The 19,713-nt window shown below is 35.4% G+C and overlaps 3 protein-coding genes and 1 long non-coding RNA gene across 17 annotated transcripts; 3 read left to right on the forward strand and 1 right to left on the reverse strand.

Moving 5' to 3' along the window:
• Window positions 1–1,033: 1,033 nt before the first annotated feature.
• On the forward strand, window positions 1,034–7,080 carry LOC108196598 (uncharacterized). The gene is made up of 5 exons (XM_017363950.2): window positions 1,034–1,359; window positions 1,657–2,590; window positions 5,567–5,662; window positions 5,863–5,999; window positions 6,523–7,080. Exons 1-5 carry the CDS (start codon window positions 1,109–1,111, stop codon window positions 6,695–6,697), a joined length of 1,593 nt encoding a protein of 530 aa, XP_017219439.1. The 5' UTR covers window positions 1,034–1,108; the 3' UTR covers window positions 6,698–7,080.
• Window positions 7,081–8,636: 1,556 nt separating this feature from the next.
• On the reverse strand, window positions 8,637–9,727 carry LOC135147825 (uncharacterized). Its single transcript, XR_010285663.1, has 3 exons — window positions 9,587–9,727; window positions 9,375–9,468; window positions 8,637–9,137 (listed from the first exon to the last, which is right to left on the reverse strand). It is a non-coding gene; the product is annotated as an uncharacterized LOC135147825 (long non-coding RNA).
• LOC108194566 (vacuolar-sorting receptor 1) lies at window positions 8,720–11,098 on the forward strand. 2 transcript variants are annotated; one of them, XM_017361526.2, is made up of 6 exons: window positions 8,720–9,039; window positions 9,367–10,056; window positions 10,436–10,524; window positions 10,610–10,679; window positions 10,754–10,837; window positions 10,965–11,098. In XM_017361526.2, the coding sequence occupies exons 1-6, from the start codon at window positions 8,736–8,738 to the stop codon at window positions 10,973–10,975; spliced, it is 1,248 nt and encodes a 415-aa protein (XP_017217015.1). In that variant the 5' UTR covers window positions 8,720–8,735; the 3' UTR covers window positions 10,976–11,098. The 2 variants fall into 2 exon arrangements, with proteins under 2 accessions (XP_017217015.1, XP_063937549.1); XM_064081479.1 differs by lacking the exon at window positions 10,965–11,098 and having other exon boundaries at window positions 10,754–10,873.
• Window positions 11,099–12,453: 1,355 nt separating this feature from the next.
• Window positions 12,454–19,602, forward strand: LOC135147824 (transcription elongation factor SPT6 homolog). 13 transcript variants are annotated; one of them, XR_010285660.1, is made up of 11 exons: window positions 12,536–12,890; window positions 13,108–13,199; window positions 13,562–13,649; window positions 14,958–16,544; window positions 16,648–17,221; window positions 17,344–17,470; window positions 17,554–17,678; window positions 17,758–18,001; window positions 18,084–18,276; window positions 18,351–18,453; window positions 18,619–19,602. XR_010285660.1 is itself a non-coding variant. In XM_064081480.1 (9 exons), the coding sequence occupies exons 7-9, from the start codon at window positions 17,602–17,604 to the stop codon at window positions 18,141–18,143; spliced, it is 381 nt and encodes a 126-aa protein (XP_063937550.1). In that variant the 5' UTR covers window positions 12,576–12,890; window positions 13,108–13,199; window positions 13,562–13,649; window positions 14,958–16,544; window positions 16,648–17,221; window positions 17,344–17,470; window positions 17,554–17,601; the 3' UTR covers window positions 18,144–19,602. The 13 variants fall into 13 exon arrangements, 1 of the variants encoding a protein (XP_063937550.1); XR_010285659.1 differs by having other exon boundaries at window positions 12,454–12,569; window positions 12,803–12,890; window positions 18,084–19,602; XR_010285653.1 differs by having other exon boundaries at window positions 12,515–12,890; window positions 14,958–15,091; window positions 16,494–16,544; window positions 18,084–19,602.
• The last annotated feature ends 111 nt before the right edge of the window (window positions 19,603–19,713 follow it).

Raw genomic sequence — 19,713 nt, forward strand, 5'->3', positions numbered from 1 at the left:
ATATATAAAATTATAATTTTCATTGTTTTAGAATGTTTGACCTTGAAAACAAAAGCAGAAGAGGCTGTCATTGGTGGAGTAAGGATTATTAAAGTTGAGACTGCGACAATGACTCAGGATGTTGATAGGGATGACTACTGTATTTTGGAAGACTGCGACAATGACTCAGGATGTTGATAGGGATGACTACTGTATTTTGGAAGACCACGAAGAAATATACTCTACATATCCATATAGTATATGGCTGCTATATCAAAGCATATGAAGTTTGAAAGAAACCTTGTGTATAAGAGAAACTGAACCAATAGTCACGAAACAAAAGTTCTTACTCTAGACCCAGTTCCAGAGTTTGGGATGTAATTTAGTGGTACATGATTGGTAAGAACAAGATTTTCAGTTCTACATATTAAATAGTATTCTTTAAAACCTATATTGAAAGGTAAGTGAACAAATATTTGAAACAAATTTTTTTTCTTGCAATTGGACAATTATTCTGAAACCGTAGGAGTATATCATACATATATTTGACCCAAAACATTTTATATAATACTGATATAAGTTCTCTTTTTGACAGCTAGATAGATTTTGATGATCTCTTAGCTTTTTCATCAATTTTAAATTTCCTTTTTGACAACTCGATAAACTTTGATGATTTATCAATTCATTCATCAATATTGAGATTATCGGATAAGAATATCCCTTTTCAAAAGAAAAAAAAGCTTATTATTGATTGAAATATCTAAAAAAAAATATTAGTTCATTCACAAATTGATGGACTAGATTGAAATAATTGATTATTTAGTTCATCACTTTGTCTGTAAATCATAATTAACTATACTTTCTAGCTGCCTTAACTATCTTTGATGCAAAGAATATTTATTGGATAAAATTAGACCGGCCTACAAAATAATATTTCTATATATAATAGAATAGATATAATAAATAAAATCATATAAATGTATAACTTTTGTTTTTGGAAAATTATGAAATTAGGACTGAAACAATATAAAAGCATGAACCAAACGGTGTCGTTCGACTAATGTCAGAAGGAAGCAAGTAGTAGTAGGCAGAGCAGTTCTCCCAGCACTTGACCCCGTTGAGCAAGAAGATGAAAGAGGAGAGATTAGTATGGTCGGGGAATATGAATTTGTATATGTGTATGTATATTTTGATGATAATTTTATGTTCAAACAACCTAGTTTCTGCTTCTATACACTACTATGACACCCAACCCTTTATTCCTCAGTCTGATGCCTTCTTCTTCCATGGAGGCAGTGAGGGACTCTATGCTTCTAAACCTCACCCAATTAACACTAATGATAATAATAACAATCCCCACAGTGGTGATTCTTTTATCAGGTACCCTTTTCATTCTTTGTACTAATCTTTACTAATTTGCTATTTATTGGTTTTAGTTAGTTAATCTTGATTTGGGTTTTTGCTGACTATCTTGGTAGTGTTTAATTTTAGTTGATTATTAAGTTTTGTGTGATGGGTTGTGTTTATTTTGTTAAATTAATCTTTAGTTACTCTAGGTTCCTGCATAAATTAAGTAAAGCTAGAGGCTTTTTCATTGGTATAGGGTTTACGATGTTTGTTAATTTTTGGGGACCTGTGAAATTTATAGATGTGTCAGTTTTTGTGGTTTATGTGCAGGTTTGAAACTGTGTCCTTCCAGAGGACAGCTGAATCTGCTGAGAAGCAGAACCCGATGCAAAGTAGGACTGGTTTAATCGAAGCAATTGTATTTGAGGTGAAAGATAGAGAAAGGATTGGAGGGGCTTTCTTGAATTCTAGTTCAATATGTTGCACCCCACAACTTTCCCAGGATGGGTCGTGCACTGTGGGTGAGATTATTATTCACAAACACTCGGATAACCCTGAGTGGCCACGGCGAATTCAGACGTTTTTTGAAGCAAACAAACAAGAAGCTAAAATGGGTACTGTATCGGTTGAAATAAATAGTACTGGGATGTACTATCTTTATTTTATGTTTTGTGATCCACAGCTGAAGGGGACAGTGATCAAAGGAAGAACAGTTTGGAGGAACCCACAAGGTTACTTGCCTGGGAAGATGGCACCTTTGATGACTTTTTATGGAATTGCATCTTTAGCATATCTGGTTCTTGGGCTAGTTTGGTTCTTAAGATTTGTCAAGTTCTGGAAGGATATAATACAGCTGCATTATCACATTACTATAGTGATTGCTCTTGGAATGTGCGAAACGGCTCTTTGGTATTTTGAGTATGCTAATCTTAATGCTACTGGAATTAGGCCAGTGGGCATTACATTGTGGGCAGTAACTATAACTGCTGTCAAGAAGACTCTTTCTCGCTTGCTTCTTTTGGTTGTCTCGATGGGCTATGGTGTTGTAAGGCCTACACTTGGTGGGGTAACCTCCAAAGTGCTAATTCTTGGTTTGATCTATTTTGTTGCCCTGGAGGCACTTGATCTTGTTCAGCACCTTGGGACTGTTAATGACTTTTCAAGTAGAAGTATGCAATATTTGGTGCTTCCTGTTGCTTTTTTGGATGCTTGGTTTATTTTGTGGATATTCTCATCATTGTCCAGGACATTAGAGAAACTCCAGGTAATCACTTTGTTCCATTAACCTCCTTTGCGTGCTACTAGATAATGATACAATTATACAATAGATTGAAGTCTTTTATAGGCCAATAATCTCTCCAAGTTAAAGAGTCTGCTCCCATAGCAGCTAAACACATGATTTTTTACTTTATCTTTTGATGATTTTATTTATTATATACAATTTGTGTTACACTGGCCAGCATGTATAATCTGCTTATTAAAATGTGAATATTCTTTTTCTGAATTTAAGAACGAAATTGGAAAGCAGAATTAGATGTGTATTTATTAACAAAGCTGACTTCATCTAAGCAGTAAGCTTGTGAGCAGCTATCAGTATGGTTCTGGATGTTGTCCATTTAAAACATTTCATGTCTTCATATAGCACAATCTTTCTGTTACTGTAGTTATTGCAGGGCTACATGCTGGCTTGTGTTTTGTTTCCTGATAAACTTTTTACTCGTTTAGTATGGTTATTATTATATTATCATCTTGTGGTGTATAATCAAGTTAATTATCAAATCGCTCACTTGCTTTGCTCTAATATATAAGTGGTCCACTGTTTATATTTTGGTCTCTATTGAAGCACCCATCTCAAAAAATTTACACTGGGCTAAGTTTTACAAATGTTAGACTTTAGAATAAACATTTTCTGTTACATTATATTATGTGGACTTGAGAGGGAGATGTGAACTTGTACACGTGACATTGTACAATCAATTAACAAATTAAAAGCTAACAAACAAACAAACATAAATACATATACATATAAACCCGGCATTTCAATCTTATGCAAACAAAAAATGAATAATATCTCACACAAAATAAAACAGTTATCCTGTTTGATTAACAATCAAAGTTCACTATGCTTGAGGAAGGGGTGTTAAAAGGTACAATTTTTGCAATAAAATAAAACTATGATGGTGAGACTCTGAAAGGAAATTCATAGCCCTGACATGCTACTCATAGGTAATCAATTAACTTGTCGGGATTGTACATCTGCTCTTAATTGACGAAATTAGTAGAAAAAGGGTATAAATCGATTGAAAAAGGGAACAGGTACGATTGTATGAAGAACCCTAAAACTCGATGAAATGAACATATATATGAGACTGAGTTGGAATGTGTACTCAGCAAAATTCATTATTTCGCAAATCAGCTTTTTCAGTTTATAACTTTTATAAAACCTAACGGAGTGCAATCTCGTTTAAAATGATTGTTACAATAGAGACTGAAAATAATCAGTGACCCGCTAGATATATTGGAGCGAAAGAAATGAGCTACTAGTTAATTAACCCGTGTATAATCTAAGGGTTGATGTACATAAAGAGTTAGCTAGAGACATGAGATGGTAAAAGTAATGTCAGTACATAAATAAAGGGATTAAATAACTGGAGATAACCTATGAGCTGGTAGAAGCTTGAATGATCCTTTGAATTTTTTTTTAATTAAGACAGTTAAACCTCTATAAATGAATTGCCTTGATACTGGAGAATTTTCTTCATTATAAAGATTATCATGTTATTTACGTTAAAAATACACTGTATCTATGTTGGGGTTAAGAAATAATTAAATTGACCGAGAATCTTACTTTATCAAATTTAATTTATCAAGTTTGTACTGTGTTCACCAATTAATATGAATCAACCCTTTACTCAGACTGTGGTATGCTACATATGCCATCCTAGTGTTAGACTTGGATTTTTGAAACTTGAGTAGACAAGGATACTGCTCTATTTCGGGACAAGGGACACCTGCATTATTTATTAGTAAACAAGTATATTTGATGTATGACAGATTTGGAAAAGATTGAATTACGAGATAAAAATCCACTATCCTAAGGATTCTCCACCACAGCAAGGAGAATAAATTATGGATCGAATTCCAATAATAGACTCATTCATTATTGATTTGAAAACTACTTTATCAAATCCAACTCTAAGATAATGTGGGAATAAAATCACTTTATAGGAATAAGTAACTGTAATTATATAACCTAATGGACCAGGACTTGTAAATCATCGGGCTTATAAAATTAAACTGCTACGTATCTGTTGAGCTACTAGCCCCGCATCTAAAACATATAAAAACATATGCTAAAGCTAAATTCCATGCATCGAATATGGTTTAACTTTCTACTCAAATAAAAAGTGTTTCGTTTGTTTTACTTTTGTTCCTCGTCAGTATTCGATAAGATTTTGTAGCAAAAATTCACAAAAAACTCAAATGAAACATGATATTGTACATGGCTTCTCAAATTACTAAGTTAGGCATCTTCTCTCTTTCTTTTCTTTTTTCCTTTCATTTTCCCTTCCTTTTTCTTTGTACATACGATGTCAAATTCATCTGTGGTATTTCAATTGCAATGTGGAAAGTATCAACATTTTAGTTAGAGTATCTGAAATAAATTAGTGTCCTGCTCGACCCAAGTATGGCCCCAAATTTTGAGGAGTCGGGAGTAACTTAGCCCCTCTTGTGAAGAAAAGTAGGATCTTAACTTGTTTAAGATAGAACCAGAAATCTGAATAGGAAGGACAGGAATGAATAGTTCCATCTATTTGTTATTAACAGCAAGTAAGATAATAAAACCAAAAACATAAATAAGCTGCCAAAAGTATTTACAATCAGCCCTCTGAACATTAATATTAAATACTATTTCAATTTCTAGTTCCTTGGTTAACATTATGATGTGCTCCTTTTGCATTTTGTACTATACGCATGTCCTTTGTTCTGTGTTTTTGAAGAGTTTTTATAAACCAGCATTTAGGACTCCCATCAACAATCTTATTTTGTTTTCAGAGCACTAGTAAGAATGAATATAAAAATGATGTTTCCCATGCCTTACTTAGCCCAATATAATAAAGCTATGATTTTATACTCATTTTTATCAATAACTCACTTGGTCACTAGTGTACATTACATTATGCACTCAAAAGACTTCTATACTCTTTTCTAATTTTGTGCCCTTTCTATTTGAGTACAGATTCGTAGAAGCATGGCTAAACTCGAGCTTTATCGAAAATTTACTAATTACCTTGCAGTTTTTGTGCTTCTATCTATTGCTTGGATAGGCTATGAGGTATGTCAATATCTTTCCCTGTTCTCACGATATTCAACACTGCAACACATTATGTTCTACCTTGTGGCAACTAAAATGTCATGTTATGGTGTGTGTATATTCATCCTCTGAGCACTCTGAATGTTTACATATACATTTGATCTTTGTCTCTGTTTGTACTGATTCTGTTCATTTGTGCTATTATGGTTCCTTTTGCCCAGCTATACTTCAATGCTAGTGACAAATATAATGAGCTATGGCAGTATGCCTGGATTATTCCAAGTATTTGGACTCTACTTGCCTTCTCTCTCTTGGTTGTGATATGCATCCTATGGGCTCCTTCACGCAACCCAACAAGGTATGTCTCATAATTAGACACCATTCACTTCATGTGGTTGATTTGGTAGTTTAGAAGGGTTTGTGAAGCACAGAAACTCTTGGGAATTACGGACCTTGAAGACACCATAAATAATATAAATCTAATCTTGGGCATTTCAAATTTCTATAGTATTGAAGGCTATCAAGTTGGTTACAATGTCTTGTAGATGTACTTCAGTTCTAATCTGCAGATTTCCTTATCGAGTAGGTGCACCCCTGGAGTGGCTTTACTGACATGGTGGGCACTCCATACATTGGGTGTAGCCGCTCCTTTTCTTTAGAAGCCAATTTCTTTTCTTTTATTTGTACTTAAATCTTCATTTTAAAAGACATAGCCCTCATTTCAGCCGAGAACCATACTAAAATTCATACTCATTTTTAGTACACAGTGCAACTGTCTTCATCCTTTTGTTGCTGTATATTGAAACTTTAATTTTGCATTTAATCACAAGTGCAATTTACTACTAGTAGCTTCTAATATTTGATCCATGACTGATCTTTAGATACGCGTACTCGGAGGAGACGGGTGATGACTTTGATGAGGAAGCAATATCGCTCACTAGTGGTGTAAAGGTGACTGGAGAAATGACAAGCAAACTTGAAAGAAAGGATCTGAAGGGATCTTCCTCGACGGATCATGTAATGGCACTTGACGTTGAGGAGGATAAACAAGAATAGATAATCACTTCTGCCTATTGAATGGTTAGATGTCACTTGAAGCTTGTTACTCATTTGGAGATTTTTTATTCCTTTGTGCTTCTATATGTACTGTGATTTGTATATAGATAGGGAGTTGATATCTCCGGCTCCCATTTCCATGAGAAGTGATGCAGTGTTAAACCTGGGATTTACACTACACACTTGTGGTGGATCGGTGCTAGAAGGATATTAGTTAAAGACTTAAAGGGGTGATTGAGTGTGTGGGTTTGGAGTTTTCATGATTTATTGGTATGTGAATCATGTGGCAACATCCCATTAAAAAGTTGTAGTTCTTGATAGGGAATGGAGCTTCACATAGTATTTGACTTATATATGGTAATGACTACATGCATTTCATGAAATTTTAGAAATCTTGTGTTTTGGGTTTGTAATTTAGAAGTGAAACTTAATAACACTTCCAGAGTTCCGGACTCCAGTGATGATTCCTTCAATTATATTGTTCAACAGAGGGATAGATACTACAGAAAAAGAAGATTTGTGAACTATAATCACTCTTCCCGTCTAATGACTCGGCAAAACATCTACCAAGAAAAAGAAGGGTTGTGAAGTGTGAACTATCTTGATCCAATAATAGAGGATTTCTAGCATGTTGCATTTACTTGTGTGTTGCAGTAAGGGATGGCAAAAAAAACCGATCCGAATGGATATCCGACCGTTTCGATCCGAATGGATTTTACCGAACCCGATATTTTGGATTTGGATTTGGATTTAGAAATTGTTAAATACGGTTCAAGATTTTATTAATGTGTAATAATTTATTATTAAAGTAGTTTAGTTTGAAATATAATGAAATTTAAGGGCGAAAAAATCAAAAATAATATTTTTACAATACTATATAAATTTCGAGATTCAAGTTTTGGATAAACCCGAACAAACCTGATCCGAAACCCGTGGATTTGGATTTGGATTTGATATGTGAAACCCGATTGGATTTGGATTTGGATATCTCATATATCCGAACCGATCCAACCCGATGCCATCCCTAGTTGCAGACTTGCGGTGCATGGGTCCTAAATATTTAAGATCCATATTTCATTTTTCATAAACAGATCATGACTGATTATTTTCATTTTAATTTTAATAGTTAAATATTCATTTCTAACCTTCTTCACCTTGTTTCTACATTTTTAACTTTATCCTTGTTGCTAATAGATTATGAAAACAAATTGAGATTCTCAATATAGAGAAATGTTTTGTAGTGATTTTCAGACCTAAACATAACACGACGATGTGGTGTTTTAATTCAAAAATCAAAATGCTATTTACCGTTAGTAAGTGATATTTCGGGTCATTTGTCACAAATCTAATATTTTGAATATTACTTATGAAATTTGTGGTACACGTGGCTTTTATTCTGTTGTTTAATGGGATATGTAGGAATTTTCATATTTAAGCTGCGACTGTGGTATATTTAGAACAATGTTACGCGTAACTTTGAAGATTATTTTTACACATGGCTACAAAAGCTCTTAGCAACCGTGATCGTGAAAGATGTGCAGAAATTGCCACTGTCTATAAGACAATTTGGAAAGCTCGGAATCCCTAGTTTGGAACTAAAAACACTCTCAGGTGTCGGAAAGTTGCACAAAATTTTCAAATTTTAGTTCCAAACTAGGGATTAAAATCGATTCGTGTTAAATCATATACTAAATTAAACTCTTTTCATATTAATTATTATTAAAGTAAATGCAAGCTCCCACTCAAAATTGATTTTAGAACTTAGAACTTAATTTTTAATCAGACGAATTCGATTGGATTGGAGATGGATTATTCAAATTGCCGCCCTGATTTTTGAAGTTATACTGTTCTATCTTTAGCTAACAGTTTGTAATATAACAACTGGGACATGGTAGGAAGCAAACAGAAAGAGACAAGAAAAATTGGCAATAACAAAGACTCAAACTTGTAATTTTGTCTTGCTTCATCAGCTATAAAAACTGCCCTGTCTTGTCCAATTACTTGACAGACATTCTAGATCCAAGAATAGGAATAGAAGATGTGGGAAAAGCTAGGAGTTTTAGCATGTTTTGTTATTTGGTCTGCAATGCATGTGTGTTGCATGGGTAGTTTTGTGGTGGAGAGCAACAGCTTAGAACTGACTTCACCAGACAACTTAAGAGATACTTATGAGTGTGCAATTGGAAACTTTGGTGTCCCTGCTTCTGGAGGAGGATCACTTGTTGGTGCTGTCATTTTCCCTCCAGCAAATCAAAAGGCTTGCAAGAGCTTCGACCATATTATCTCTTTCAAATCTGAGTCTGCTGCTGGTCTTCCTGTCTTTCTTCTTGCTGATCGCGGGGGTAAATAATTCAACTCTATTCTAGCTTGTGCACCTCAATTCTTAATGTCTAAATACTTAGATATACGACTCACTTCTAGCGGATGGGATCATGGCCCCCTGCACGCACATAAGAAATTTAGGCTTCATGTCTTTCCACTATAAAAAACAGCTGATATTTGCTGTAACAATCATGCTTGGCAGGACCAGACACTAACTATAATAGCTTGTCTTGAACTTGACTGGTGTTGTAATAGTGATATATTTTGTACAACAGAAAACTGATCAGTAATAAAGGCGCTGAGCAAAATTCCGTCTTTATTTACATTTTTATTAATGAATATTCCAGATTGTTACCTCAGCCTGAAGGCCTGGAATGCACAGAATGCTGGAGCAGCAGCTATTCTTGTTGCAGATGATATAGTCGAACCTTTAATCCTCATGGCATCCCCTGAGGAAGAAAGTTCAGATGCAGATTATTTGCAGAACATCACTATTCCATCAGCATTAATTAGCAAATATTTAGGAGATAGCATCAAGGAAGCTCTATCTGAGGGAGGCGTTGTTACCATAAATCTCAGTTGGAAGGAAGCTATGACACATCCAGATGAGCGTGTCGAGTATGAGTTCTGGATGAATAGCAATTATGAGTGCGGCAAGTGTGAAAGCCAGATAAAGTTTGTGAAGAAGTTCAAGAAAGTGGCCCAGAAACTTGAACGAAAAGGGTACACCAAGTTCACACCACACTACATGACCTGGTATTGCCCAGCAGCATTTGTTTTGAGCACACAGTGCAAGTCTCAGTGCATCAATCATGGGAGGTACTGTGCTCCAGATCCAGATCAGGACTTCTATAAAGGATATGAGGGCAAAGATGTGATTGTTCAAAATTTACTCCAGGCTTGTGTTTACAAAGTGGCTAATGAAAGCGGAAGATCGTGGCTTTGGTGGGACTATGTGGCAGAATTTGCTTTCCGCTGCCCAATGAAAGATAAGAAGTACACAAAAGAATGCGCAGATCAAGTTATGCACTCACTTGGTTAGTCCCTGATTCATCATCTTAAAATAATTTTGGTATTTGCTGCATCTGTAAGGCTAATATGCTGTTACCAAAATTCTCTTCTTTGTAGCCATAGTAAAATCACTGGCTTCTGCAAACCTTTTCCAGTTGCTCTTACTGCTGCTAGTCACTTTTCAATCACATGTACTCATATATAATCACTAAATGCTTCCTCTATAACATAGATATATAGTACCACTACTATACAGATTCTTATTTTTGGGTGTAGATATCTTAGTAACGAGTTAGATATACAGTAGTATACAGATTCTTGATTCTTATGGATTCGGGTGTAGTTAAACGAATAATGTGTTTATAGTCTTTATACGATCATGATAGATCTGTTTAACATATCTAGGCATGGATGTAAAGCAAATAGACAAGTGTATTGGAGATCCTACAGCTGACATGGACAACCCCATTCTAAAGGCTGAACAAGCAGCACAGGTTTGTCTAGTATGAAAGATATACCCCCTCCCCCCTTTTGTAATGCCATTAGGAAACTGACAGTGCTCTGCAATACTCGCACCAGACTGGAAATGGCTCCCGTGGTAGCATAACAAGCGTGCCAACTCTTGTGATAAACAACAAGCAGTACCGAGGTATATATAGAGTTAGAGCATACATTGTCATCTGTTAGAAATAAGTTTGTGAAGCTAATAGTCTCGTGTCACAGGCACGCTGGACAAAGGAGCGGTACTGGGAACCATTTGTTCATATTTCAATGAGTCCAGGAAACAAAGCGCTTGTTTAGCTCAAGGTGATCCGCTAAATTCTGTCTACTTCTGATATCTCACGTTCACAAAACACTGAAGAAATCAGCTAAACCTCTGCACTAACAATTTATTCGTCACATCATAAACCTTGTTTTAATATGGCACTTTCAGGATACCTATAAAAGGTTGCAAGCTTCATTAGGCCACCAGAATTCAGGGTTTACAATACTAAAAGGCCAACAGAGGTGACAGTGCATCATTGCCGATTTTTTATCTACTTTGAGTTGTCTGATCAGCTTCTTCAGAATTCAATATACATTACTTTATAGACACCGTTCTACACTAAATAATGGTTTGGTTCCTCTTTACATATTGGATATGCATGTACATGTTTTGTGCTAAAAATGGATGATCAATAGTTATATAGCTTGCTGTTACAGGAGAATTTGTTTATCTACAAATAGCCCAGTCCCCATTACCAGGACCTTCAGTACATAAGATTAACAAGATGAAGAGAGAGACAAGCTCCTTCAAAAAGGTAAGGGTACGTCTCTGGGTATCCTCAGGGCAGGACCCTAGAAAACATGGTCTAGGATAGGCTTATCGATAAGTAAGAGGGTGTGATGCAGGGAGAGGCGCGCTTATCATCGATTAATCTCTATTCAGTACCTTTATTGATTAAAATTGATTTGTGTTTTTTATAATAACATGCAAATATATTTAATATAGTACTCCCTCCGTCCCTATTTATCTGTCCACTTTGAAAGTAAAAACTTGTCCCTATTTATCTGTCCATTTATATAACCAAAGCAAAAATTTTCATTTAATAACCTGAAAGAGTCTTTGACTTTGTTCTTCTAGCTATAAATATCATGACTATTATTCACTAATTCATCAAATTTGTATTGGATAATGGAGTAATCCCACTAGTATTTTCCTACAATTAAGGCATTAAATAAGTGTATTGATGAAAGTTTCTTATCAAACTTAAATTTTCTTAATATGCGTGAAAATGTTAAAAGTTGACAGATAAATAAGGACGGACGAAGTATATTTTACAATATAAAAATTAAATATCTTAAAGAAATATAAAATTAACGTTAATTCAAGCCAAATAAATATAAAGAGTGACATTATACTACCTAACATAGAGTTACAAATGAATAGAGTCGAGTTTTCTCCGAGTCGAGTCTAACATTTTTATGAAATGAGCCAATTCGACAAACAAAAAGTGATGTTCAAGATCAATTGTTAATAACCGAGCTAAACATGAGTTTGCTCATGAAAAATTTAAGACGAGCTAAACTCAAACTGAGTTCAAATAGATTCGAGTTTTCCACAAACAATTTATATATAATTTTAACTCAAACCATCATCATTCGTAAAATGTAATTTGTATTACAAATTTTATCCAGTTCGAACAGAGTTGATTTGTCCTTAAACAAATAGTATACAATTTTAACTCAAACCAATCACTATTCATAAAATATAATTTATCTTATAAATTACGTTGAGATCAGTATCACTCTCATAGTAATCATCCACACATACCTACACTATTCACCAACAATTCTCATATGTTTCCGACCGACTTTCGCTCGACTCACAAACAAATATGCACACTTGTCTACTTCTATATATTAAAAGAGGACCAAGGGCGAAAAGAGCATAGAAAATACATGTGAAAGGACATACATACCCTCGATTTTACACACAATTTCTATGATACCATCGTCTCTTCATTTTCTCCTTGATTTGTAGCAGCAGTTTCTCCATGTATGTATTTTCTACCGGCTCTTTCATTTAGCACAGTTCTCTCTTTGCCTCCGATTTGTTTGGTGCCGGGTTGCCTCTCCTCCGCTGGGTTTTTCTCTTGGTTTGGGTTTTAGAGAAAGGGTTTCATTATATTAATTGGGTTTAGGAGGCACACCTTCACAATGGATGGTTCCTCGGAAAAATGTGGCGGGCATATTTTTTTACAGTGACACTCAATATTTTTCAAATTGTAGGTTGCTTTTCTCAGGTCAAAGACGAGGATTTGTTCGCATAGCTATGGAGAAGGGATGTGATACAGTGCCAGTTTTTAACTTTGGTCAGGTATACATTAATTCTATTCTGCTTCAACATAGGAGCTTATTCATGACCTCCACATTTTTATCCTGTCTTCTCATCTCAGCACTATTAAATTTTAATTGTTCATGATTATAATTTTAATTGTTCATGATTGTCAAAGAGACATCTGTTATATGGTGTTCACCTTCCTATTCAGTTCTACATTCATCGCTGCTAATTTATGTATCGCAAATTGCTTCAGACTGAAGTCAATAAATGGTGGAAGCCTCATGGCAATTTGTTCCTGCAAATTGGTAGAGCAAGGGTTGCGCCTATCTTCCGGGGAATTTGTGGGTATGTTTAGGGCTTATGGTTCAAAAAATCCATTAATTTTGTAAGATTTAATTTGCATTATATCTGGTGATGTTATTCTCTTTTTTCGCATCCTTTTCACCAGAAATTAATATCACTATAACAAGGCATCGTCACATTTGATAGATGTAGTGCATTTGGTAAAAGAATTCATCAAGTATCAAGTTGCTTATTCTAAATTATGAATAGTTCTTTATTTTTTTGATGCTGGCCTCATTTATGCATTCTTAAGACCTTATCTATACATATACGCAGGATCACACAGTGCATTCTTTCCCTTTTTCCTCAACTTGTTCTCTTACTTGTGTGTAGCTGTTGCTAACTTTCTTACTTCATTGTTTCAGATCTCATCTACCTTTCCGCAAACCAATACATGTGGTGGTTGGTGAACCAATTATGTTTTAAAAGAATCCGCACCCCACTACGGAAGAGGTATGTTCATAGGTTATCTATCTCCAATATATTGGAATTTGGTTTTGAATAACTATAACATATAAGTCAATAGAATTATATTAAGCACAATGAGAACATATTATCAAGTGGTATATCTGTTTTAATGACTAGAGTGATAGACTTGAGAAATGAAGGACAGAAATAACAACTTATTCTTGCATTAGATACACCTACAAAGGATTGCATATTTTCATATGATAGCCAAAGTAGCAAAGAGCCAAAAGAACATGAACTTGTACTCTTTGGGTCCTTTGATCTTTACTTCCAGGATAAACCATCTCCCTGGCTTCTGGAAGCTGCAGTGGCGGAAGGAGGATTTGATGAAAGGAGGGGCATAATGTAAATAGGAAAAATTGTCTTAAAATCAAAAAGGTTACTTAATAGTTAATACATAATAAATTGAACAAGTCTCTAACACAGAATATATATTTATATATGCTATTTAGAAGACGAGGCGATAGAATTATACAAGAGGACGTGTTTTGAAATAAGTTCAATAAGTCTCTAACATTAAGTGTGTGTGTGTCTTATTAGTAGAGGGGGCGATTGAGTTATACAAGCAGACATGTATTGAAATAATACTATGAATCTCTAACACTTGACTTGCTTCACCATCTCTAGGCTGAGCCTTGAAACTTCATCGGAATAATTGAATTATATTTATTCCCAATTCTATGCCTCAGTTCGTTTTATTTAATTAGAAATTAGCTAGCGTGTGCCTAACAGTGGTCGAGTGTAATTGGTTTTAACGTGCATCGCATATATTATTAATACTATTTTTTACAAGGAGCAAGATCCTGAAATTTCATAAAACAAAGGACATGTTAAAAGACAATTGCAAGTAAGGAGGGGCAACTACCCCTCCAAACCCTACACTCCTTCCGCCCCTGGGAAGCTGCCTATGTTTATATCATGCTTAGTAAAATTCAACAGGCATATTTGTCAAACTTCATAAGTCTCACTTTTATTTAATAGTTTTTTGTTTTTCGGAATTCACATAGCATTTTAGTACCTATATGCATCTTTTTTTATTTTGTATAATGTTTGTTAGTGAACTATGTTTTGTTCCATTATTAAGTGATATCTGATCATTAAATACAAGCGCATTATAATTTATAAGCCCCACATATATTTGATCATTAAAGCATAGAGTATTGATTTTTATCTCTTAGCTTTCTCTTTACTCCCTCTCAAGGCAACTAAGAATCAACATTTATTTTTCTTCTGCACACTCTTTTTTACACTACTGTATGTTTGATGATCATCTTCTATAAATTGATTTGGCAGCTTTGAAGAAGCCACTGGCTTGGTCATCAAATTTATTATCGGCAGAATAGGAGATAAAGCAAAAGTGTCAGAACTCGTGAAGGAGGTGACAAAATTTGATGACTTCATGCTCTTGGTTATCAAAGATGAGTATAGTAAGCTCCCATATAAATTAATCCTTACATTAGTTTCATTTCGGTGATGTGGATACGTAATCTGATACTCATGCAAACTTGTGCGTTTATATCAGGCTAACCTTCTTTAAAGCTGCCTATGCACTTTATGATTCTGAGTTCTATGTCAAAGTTGATGCCGACATATATTTGAGGCTAGGTTGATAATTTTAGAAATCATCCATAAAAGTACAGGGTTCTGTTTCAGGTATTAAATTTGACAGAAATTGAACTAAGCCGTGTAGATAGGGATGGCAACGGGTCGGATCGGTTCGGATATCTGTGATATCCGAACCCGAACCCGAAAATTTTCATCAAACCCGAACCCGAACCGAACCCGAACGGATTTGAAAAACCAAAACCGAACCCGATCCAACGGATTTCGGACCGGGTTCGGGTTTTATCCAAACCCGAATGAATTACCAAATCCAGAGCGGCGATTTGAAAGATGAAGCGGCGAATAAAGTTGAATCACCAGATCTAGGGTTCTGTAGTTGGAGGCGGATCTCAGACTCGGACTTGGAGAAGCAGCGGCAGTGGGGTTCCAGAGCGGCGATTTGAAAGATGAAGCGGAGAGGCGGCGATTAGGGATTCATGACTGTGAGGCTGAGGCAGTGACTAGTGAGGCTCACTTAGCTTTAACGCTTTGAACAATTCGATAGCAATTTGCACGATTACACGTGACTAATGAATGACACCTAAACTACTTAATAATATTGAGTAATATAATATATAATATATTGAATAATATTTATGGTCAAAAATTATAAATAATATATATAATATATATAATATAATATATATTATTCGGATTTTTTTTCGGGTTTCGGGTTTGGATCGGGTTCGGATCGGATTTGGATTTCGGGTCGGGTTTCGATACGGAATACCTAATATCCAAATCCAAATCCAAACTCGTTCGGGTCTAAAAATCAAATCCAAATCCAAATCCAAATCCAAAATATCGGGTTCGGTAAAATCCATTCGGGTCGAAACGGTCGGGTATCCGTTCGGATCGGTCTTTTCTGCCATCCCTACGTGTAGATATCAAAGTGGGTTTATCTGGTCCACTGGTTTACATGGATGGATCGCAAGTTCTTAACTTTTGACATTGCTGAACTAAAAATTGCATGGAACTGTAAGACGAAAAAGATTAGTATTTACTATAAATTTAAGGTCTTATTAATATTTATAGAATAGAACTAAACTAATTTGGCGTATATCTCCGCTTTGCTTCTGTGTTTTGCATGTTTTGTAGGCATCAGCCTCCTCCTCTGTCGGCAGCTCCCTTTCTTGAGCTAATATAAATGTCTTCGAATAACTTTGGTTGCTCTAATATATACTTTGGTGTTTACTGATTTACCAAGGTGTTCATCGATGTCCCTAGGTGGTATTATGCTTTCTAAATTTGATGAGCGACTAATCTTATGAGTGATTGGTACACTTCCAAATACATTCAATTTTCTTAATTGTCGACTTTCTTCCAGACTAGATTGGTTCATAATTTTGATTAATGCACTATAAAATTGCAACTCTCGCAGGTTCCTGTTGTCACCTTGAAGGCGACAATAACAAGCATAAATTCAGGCCAGGGTTGGTAGTATATTGCTTGCAGATCATGTGTGACAAGATTTGAATTCAAGGATGGGGTTTATGTTTGCCAATCTTGTGGACCACTCGATTACCCTCTAGCTCTGAAGGCATCAAATATTAATATTACACTTCCTGGTTTTCTTTCCTGGCACCAGTTGAATCTCATTGCAGTTCCTGTATATCTGTTATGCTTCTTCCGACTATTGCAGTTCCTATATATCTATTATGCTTATACAGGTTCTTTTTTTCTTTAAATTGTGACATTGTGTTAATTAATAACTGGCTACTAGGATGGGGGAGGTTACTTTTAGATTTTCCTCTTTTTTAGAGGCGTGTTTTCTATTATATAATTACTGCATGTTTGGGTCTTACTTGTATGTTATTAAGATTTCAGGAGTCATGGAGCTGTTTTATTAATATTGTTGATTAACTGCTTGGTTGAGTGATAGTGGAGGATGAAGAACAAGAAGATGGCGGTGACAGTGATGAGGAAATGCAAAAGAAAAGGAGGTGGAAGAAAATGTCAGTGAATTTTATTTTGAGCCCCCGAAAAATATTGCATTTCTGTTGGCTAATCACTTCGTGCTTCTAATTATGTGCCCATAGTAGTTATGGTCCTTGAAATTCATGTTTTGATTTAGCAGGAGAGTAAAAAGTTCAAGCGTTTGAAATAAGATCAAAGGGATCATCATTCTGGACTTTCTGGTGGCAATGAGTTTCATAGATCTGGGAGGGATTTGATCCAACACAGCTTATTTGGGGATGATGAGGGTAAAACTTTGTGAGCACAATTTCAAAATGGTGATTGTACGTTATTGACCATTTTGGTAATGTATATGTTTGAAAAATTGTAGGAACAGAACTCGAAGACATTGCAGAAGTGGAGCAACTAGAAGAAGACAATGAACTTGGGGATGAGGACGATTTGGGTGATTTCATTGCTGAGGAAGATTTGGACGGAGCATGGTGCTCCTATGAGGTAAGCATTTAATTCATCGGAACTTTCTCTTTGCAGATGTTTTCGTAAGTTATTACTTACATAACTAGCCATCATTCAGGAGGGGTGTAAATAAGCAAAAGCCTAGGCAGGCACAAGGAGTCTCTTCATCTGCATTACAGGAAGCTCATGATATATTTGGAAATGTGGATGATTTATTGAAGCGCCGTGCATATCATGATGACTCTGGCAGAAGAAAGGAAAGAAGGCTTTGCGGTGGATTTGATCCAAATATTCTCGCAGAAAAGTATATGACTGAGAAGGGTGACTTGATTCGTAACACAGGTTTTCCAGAAAGGTGGCAGGTAAAGAGTGAATTGGATATTTGTCCGTACTTGGCATGTCTGCCAACTTTTGTTTTGGTAATAACTGTTCCATGCCTAATAGATCTTCGAACATAGTACTGGCCCGCCCCCAACAGATGAATCGAGTAATGAGTATAGATGAAGAGAGTCTTGGATTTGCAATGAGCTAGAAAGATGATACATTTGTTTGGAAGAATTGTTGAAATCCTTGAGCTGTCAATAGTCAAGGAAGATGTGATGAGATTCTTGGATTTATTCATATCCAGAAATTGGTTGTAAGTGATGTCTTCTATAATGATCTCGAGTTGTGTCTTGGCCTTCATGTTGAAATTACATATTCTTGCTATAGGTGCCTTTTGTTACAATGTACAGAAAGGATGAATGCCAAGTCAGTTTAAGGATCCAGAGCAGCTAAAGCGCCAGTAGAACGAGTCATATGTATCCTTCTAAATGTAAAGCTTAGGTGTAGAAAAATAAAAGCTATGGACAAGTTATTTATAATATTCATCCCCACAAATGTTTTCTGGGATTATCTATAATAATATTTATGCTTAACTGCTTTTTTTTATAAGGTGTACCATTTGGTACAAGATTGTAATCTCAAAGAATATGTGCAGGTATTCAGTCTGCTCTTTGATTTGCCATTTTATGTTTTGTACTGGATTGCCTCTGCTAGATTGGGCCCTGACACATATAAACTTACAATCAGCGCCATGCTCTCTCCCTATCTGTATTACACATCCGCATGAGGGTTATATCGCCGATTGCGGTCGACAAGGCGGATGTGGAGACCAAAGCATACAGATTCTTATATGCTGGGGTGTTTCAGGCCAAATGTGATACGTATAAGTTTATTGCTTTGCTTAGTGTTCTCTCCCTTGTGTTCAGGTTTCACAACTCCGGACTAAAAAGGGGCTTACAAAGGTTTTTTACAATGTCGGATCATGGCCTGCTTCTGAAGCCGAGTCCTGAGTCTTAGAAGTTTCAGATCTTATTAAAAGGTAGTACATGTTACATAATTCATCCTTTCAGATGCCTGCAAATTTTGTTTTTATTATATTAGATTAGATGTGGCAGGTGTAGCTTTTGGCATTAGTGGAAATCACATGAGCTGAAAAACTTGGAAATTTTTTAACTTTTTAGTATTTGAAGAACTGGAATACAAGATTCTTATAATGCCATGTTGAATCATAGATTTTGTTACAGCAGTGCTTGCTTTTCGGTTTTGAGTTTCTTTGCATTTGAGACAACCAGGCCTACACTTCTGCACCATTATCTTGGATGGAAGCAGCTCCTAAAAGATGATCTTTGCTTAGTTGTTCCACTTAAGTGAAGTGACAGTGGATCTCTTAAGTGATGTGCCATGTCAAGTTAGGGCAATTGTATTTAATCCCCTTATGTTTTCAATCATACTATGAGAATTGCCTTAGTTTATTTCTAGGAGTACTGTAGCATTTCATTTCAACACAAAAGGCCTCTTTGCCAGCAGTTTTTATTTCTTTTCTAATAGAAGCAATTTTAGTTACATCGGCTCGGACGACAAACTTGTACTAATAACATGTCTTTATGTCTTTGTAGTCAAAAGTTCTTTTTACGGGATACGTTCACTTTCATTAAACCACATATATCATAGCTCGATTTTGATATGTTTTTAATAAAAAAATTAGACCAACTATATACATTTCAGCAATCTTTCAATCATATTTTCATAC

Source organism: Daucus carota, chromosome 7, assembly GCF_001625215.2.
Source record: "Daucus carota subsp. sativus chromosome 7, DH1 v3.0, whole genome shotgun sequence".
Classification (NCBI taxonomy): Eukaryota; Viridiplantae; Streptophyta; class Magnoliopsida; order Apiales; family Apiaceae; genus Daucus; species Daucus carota.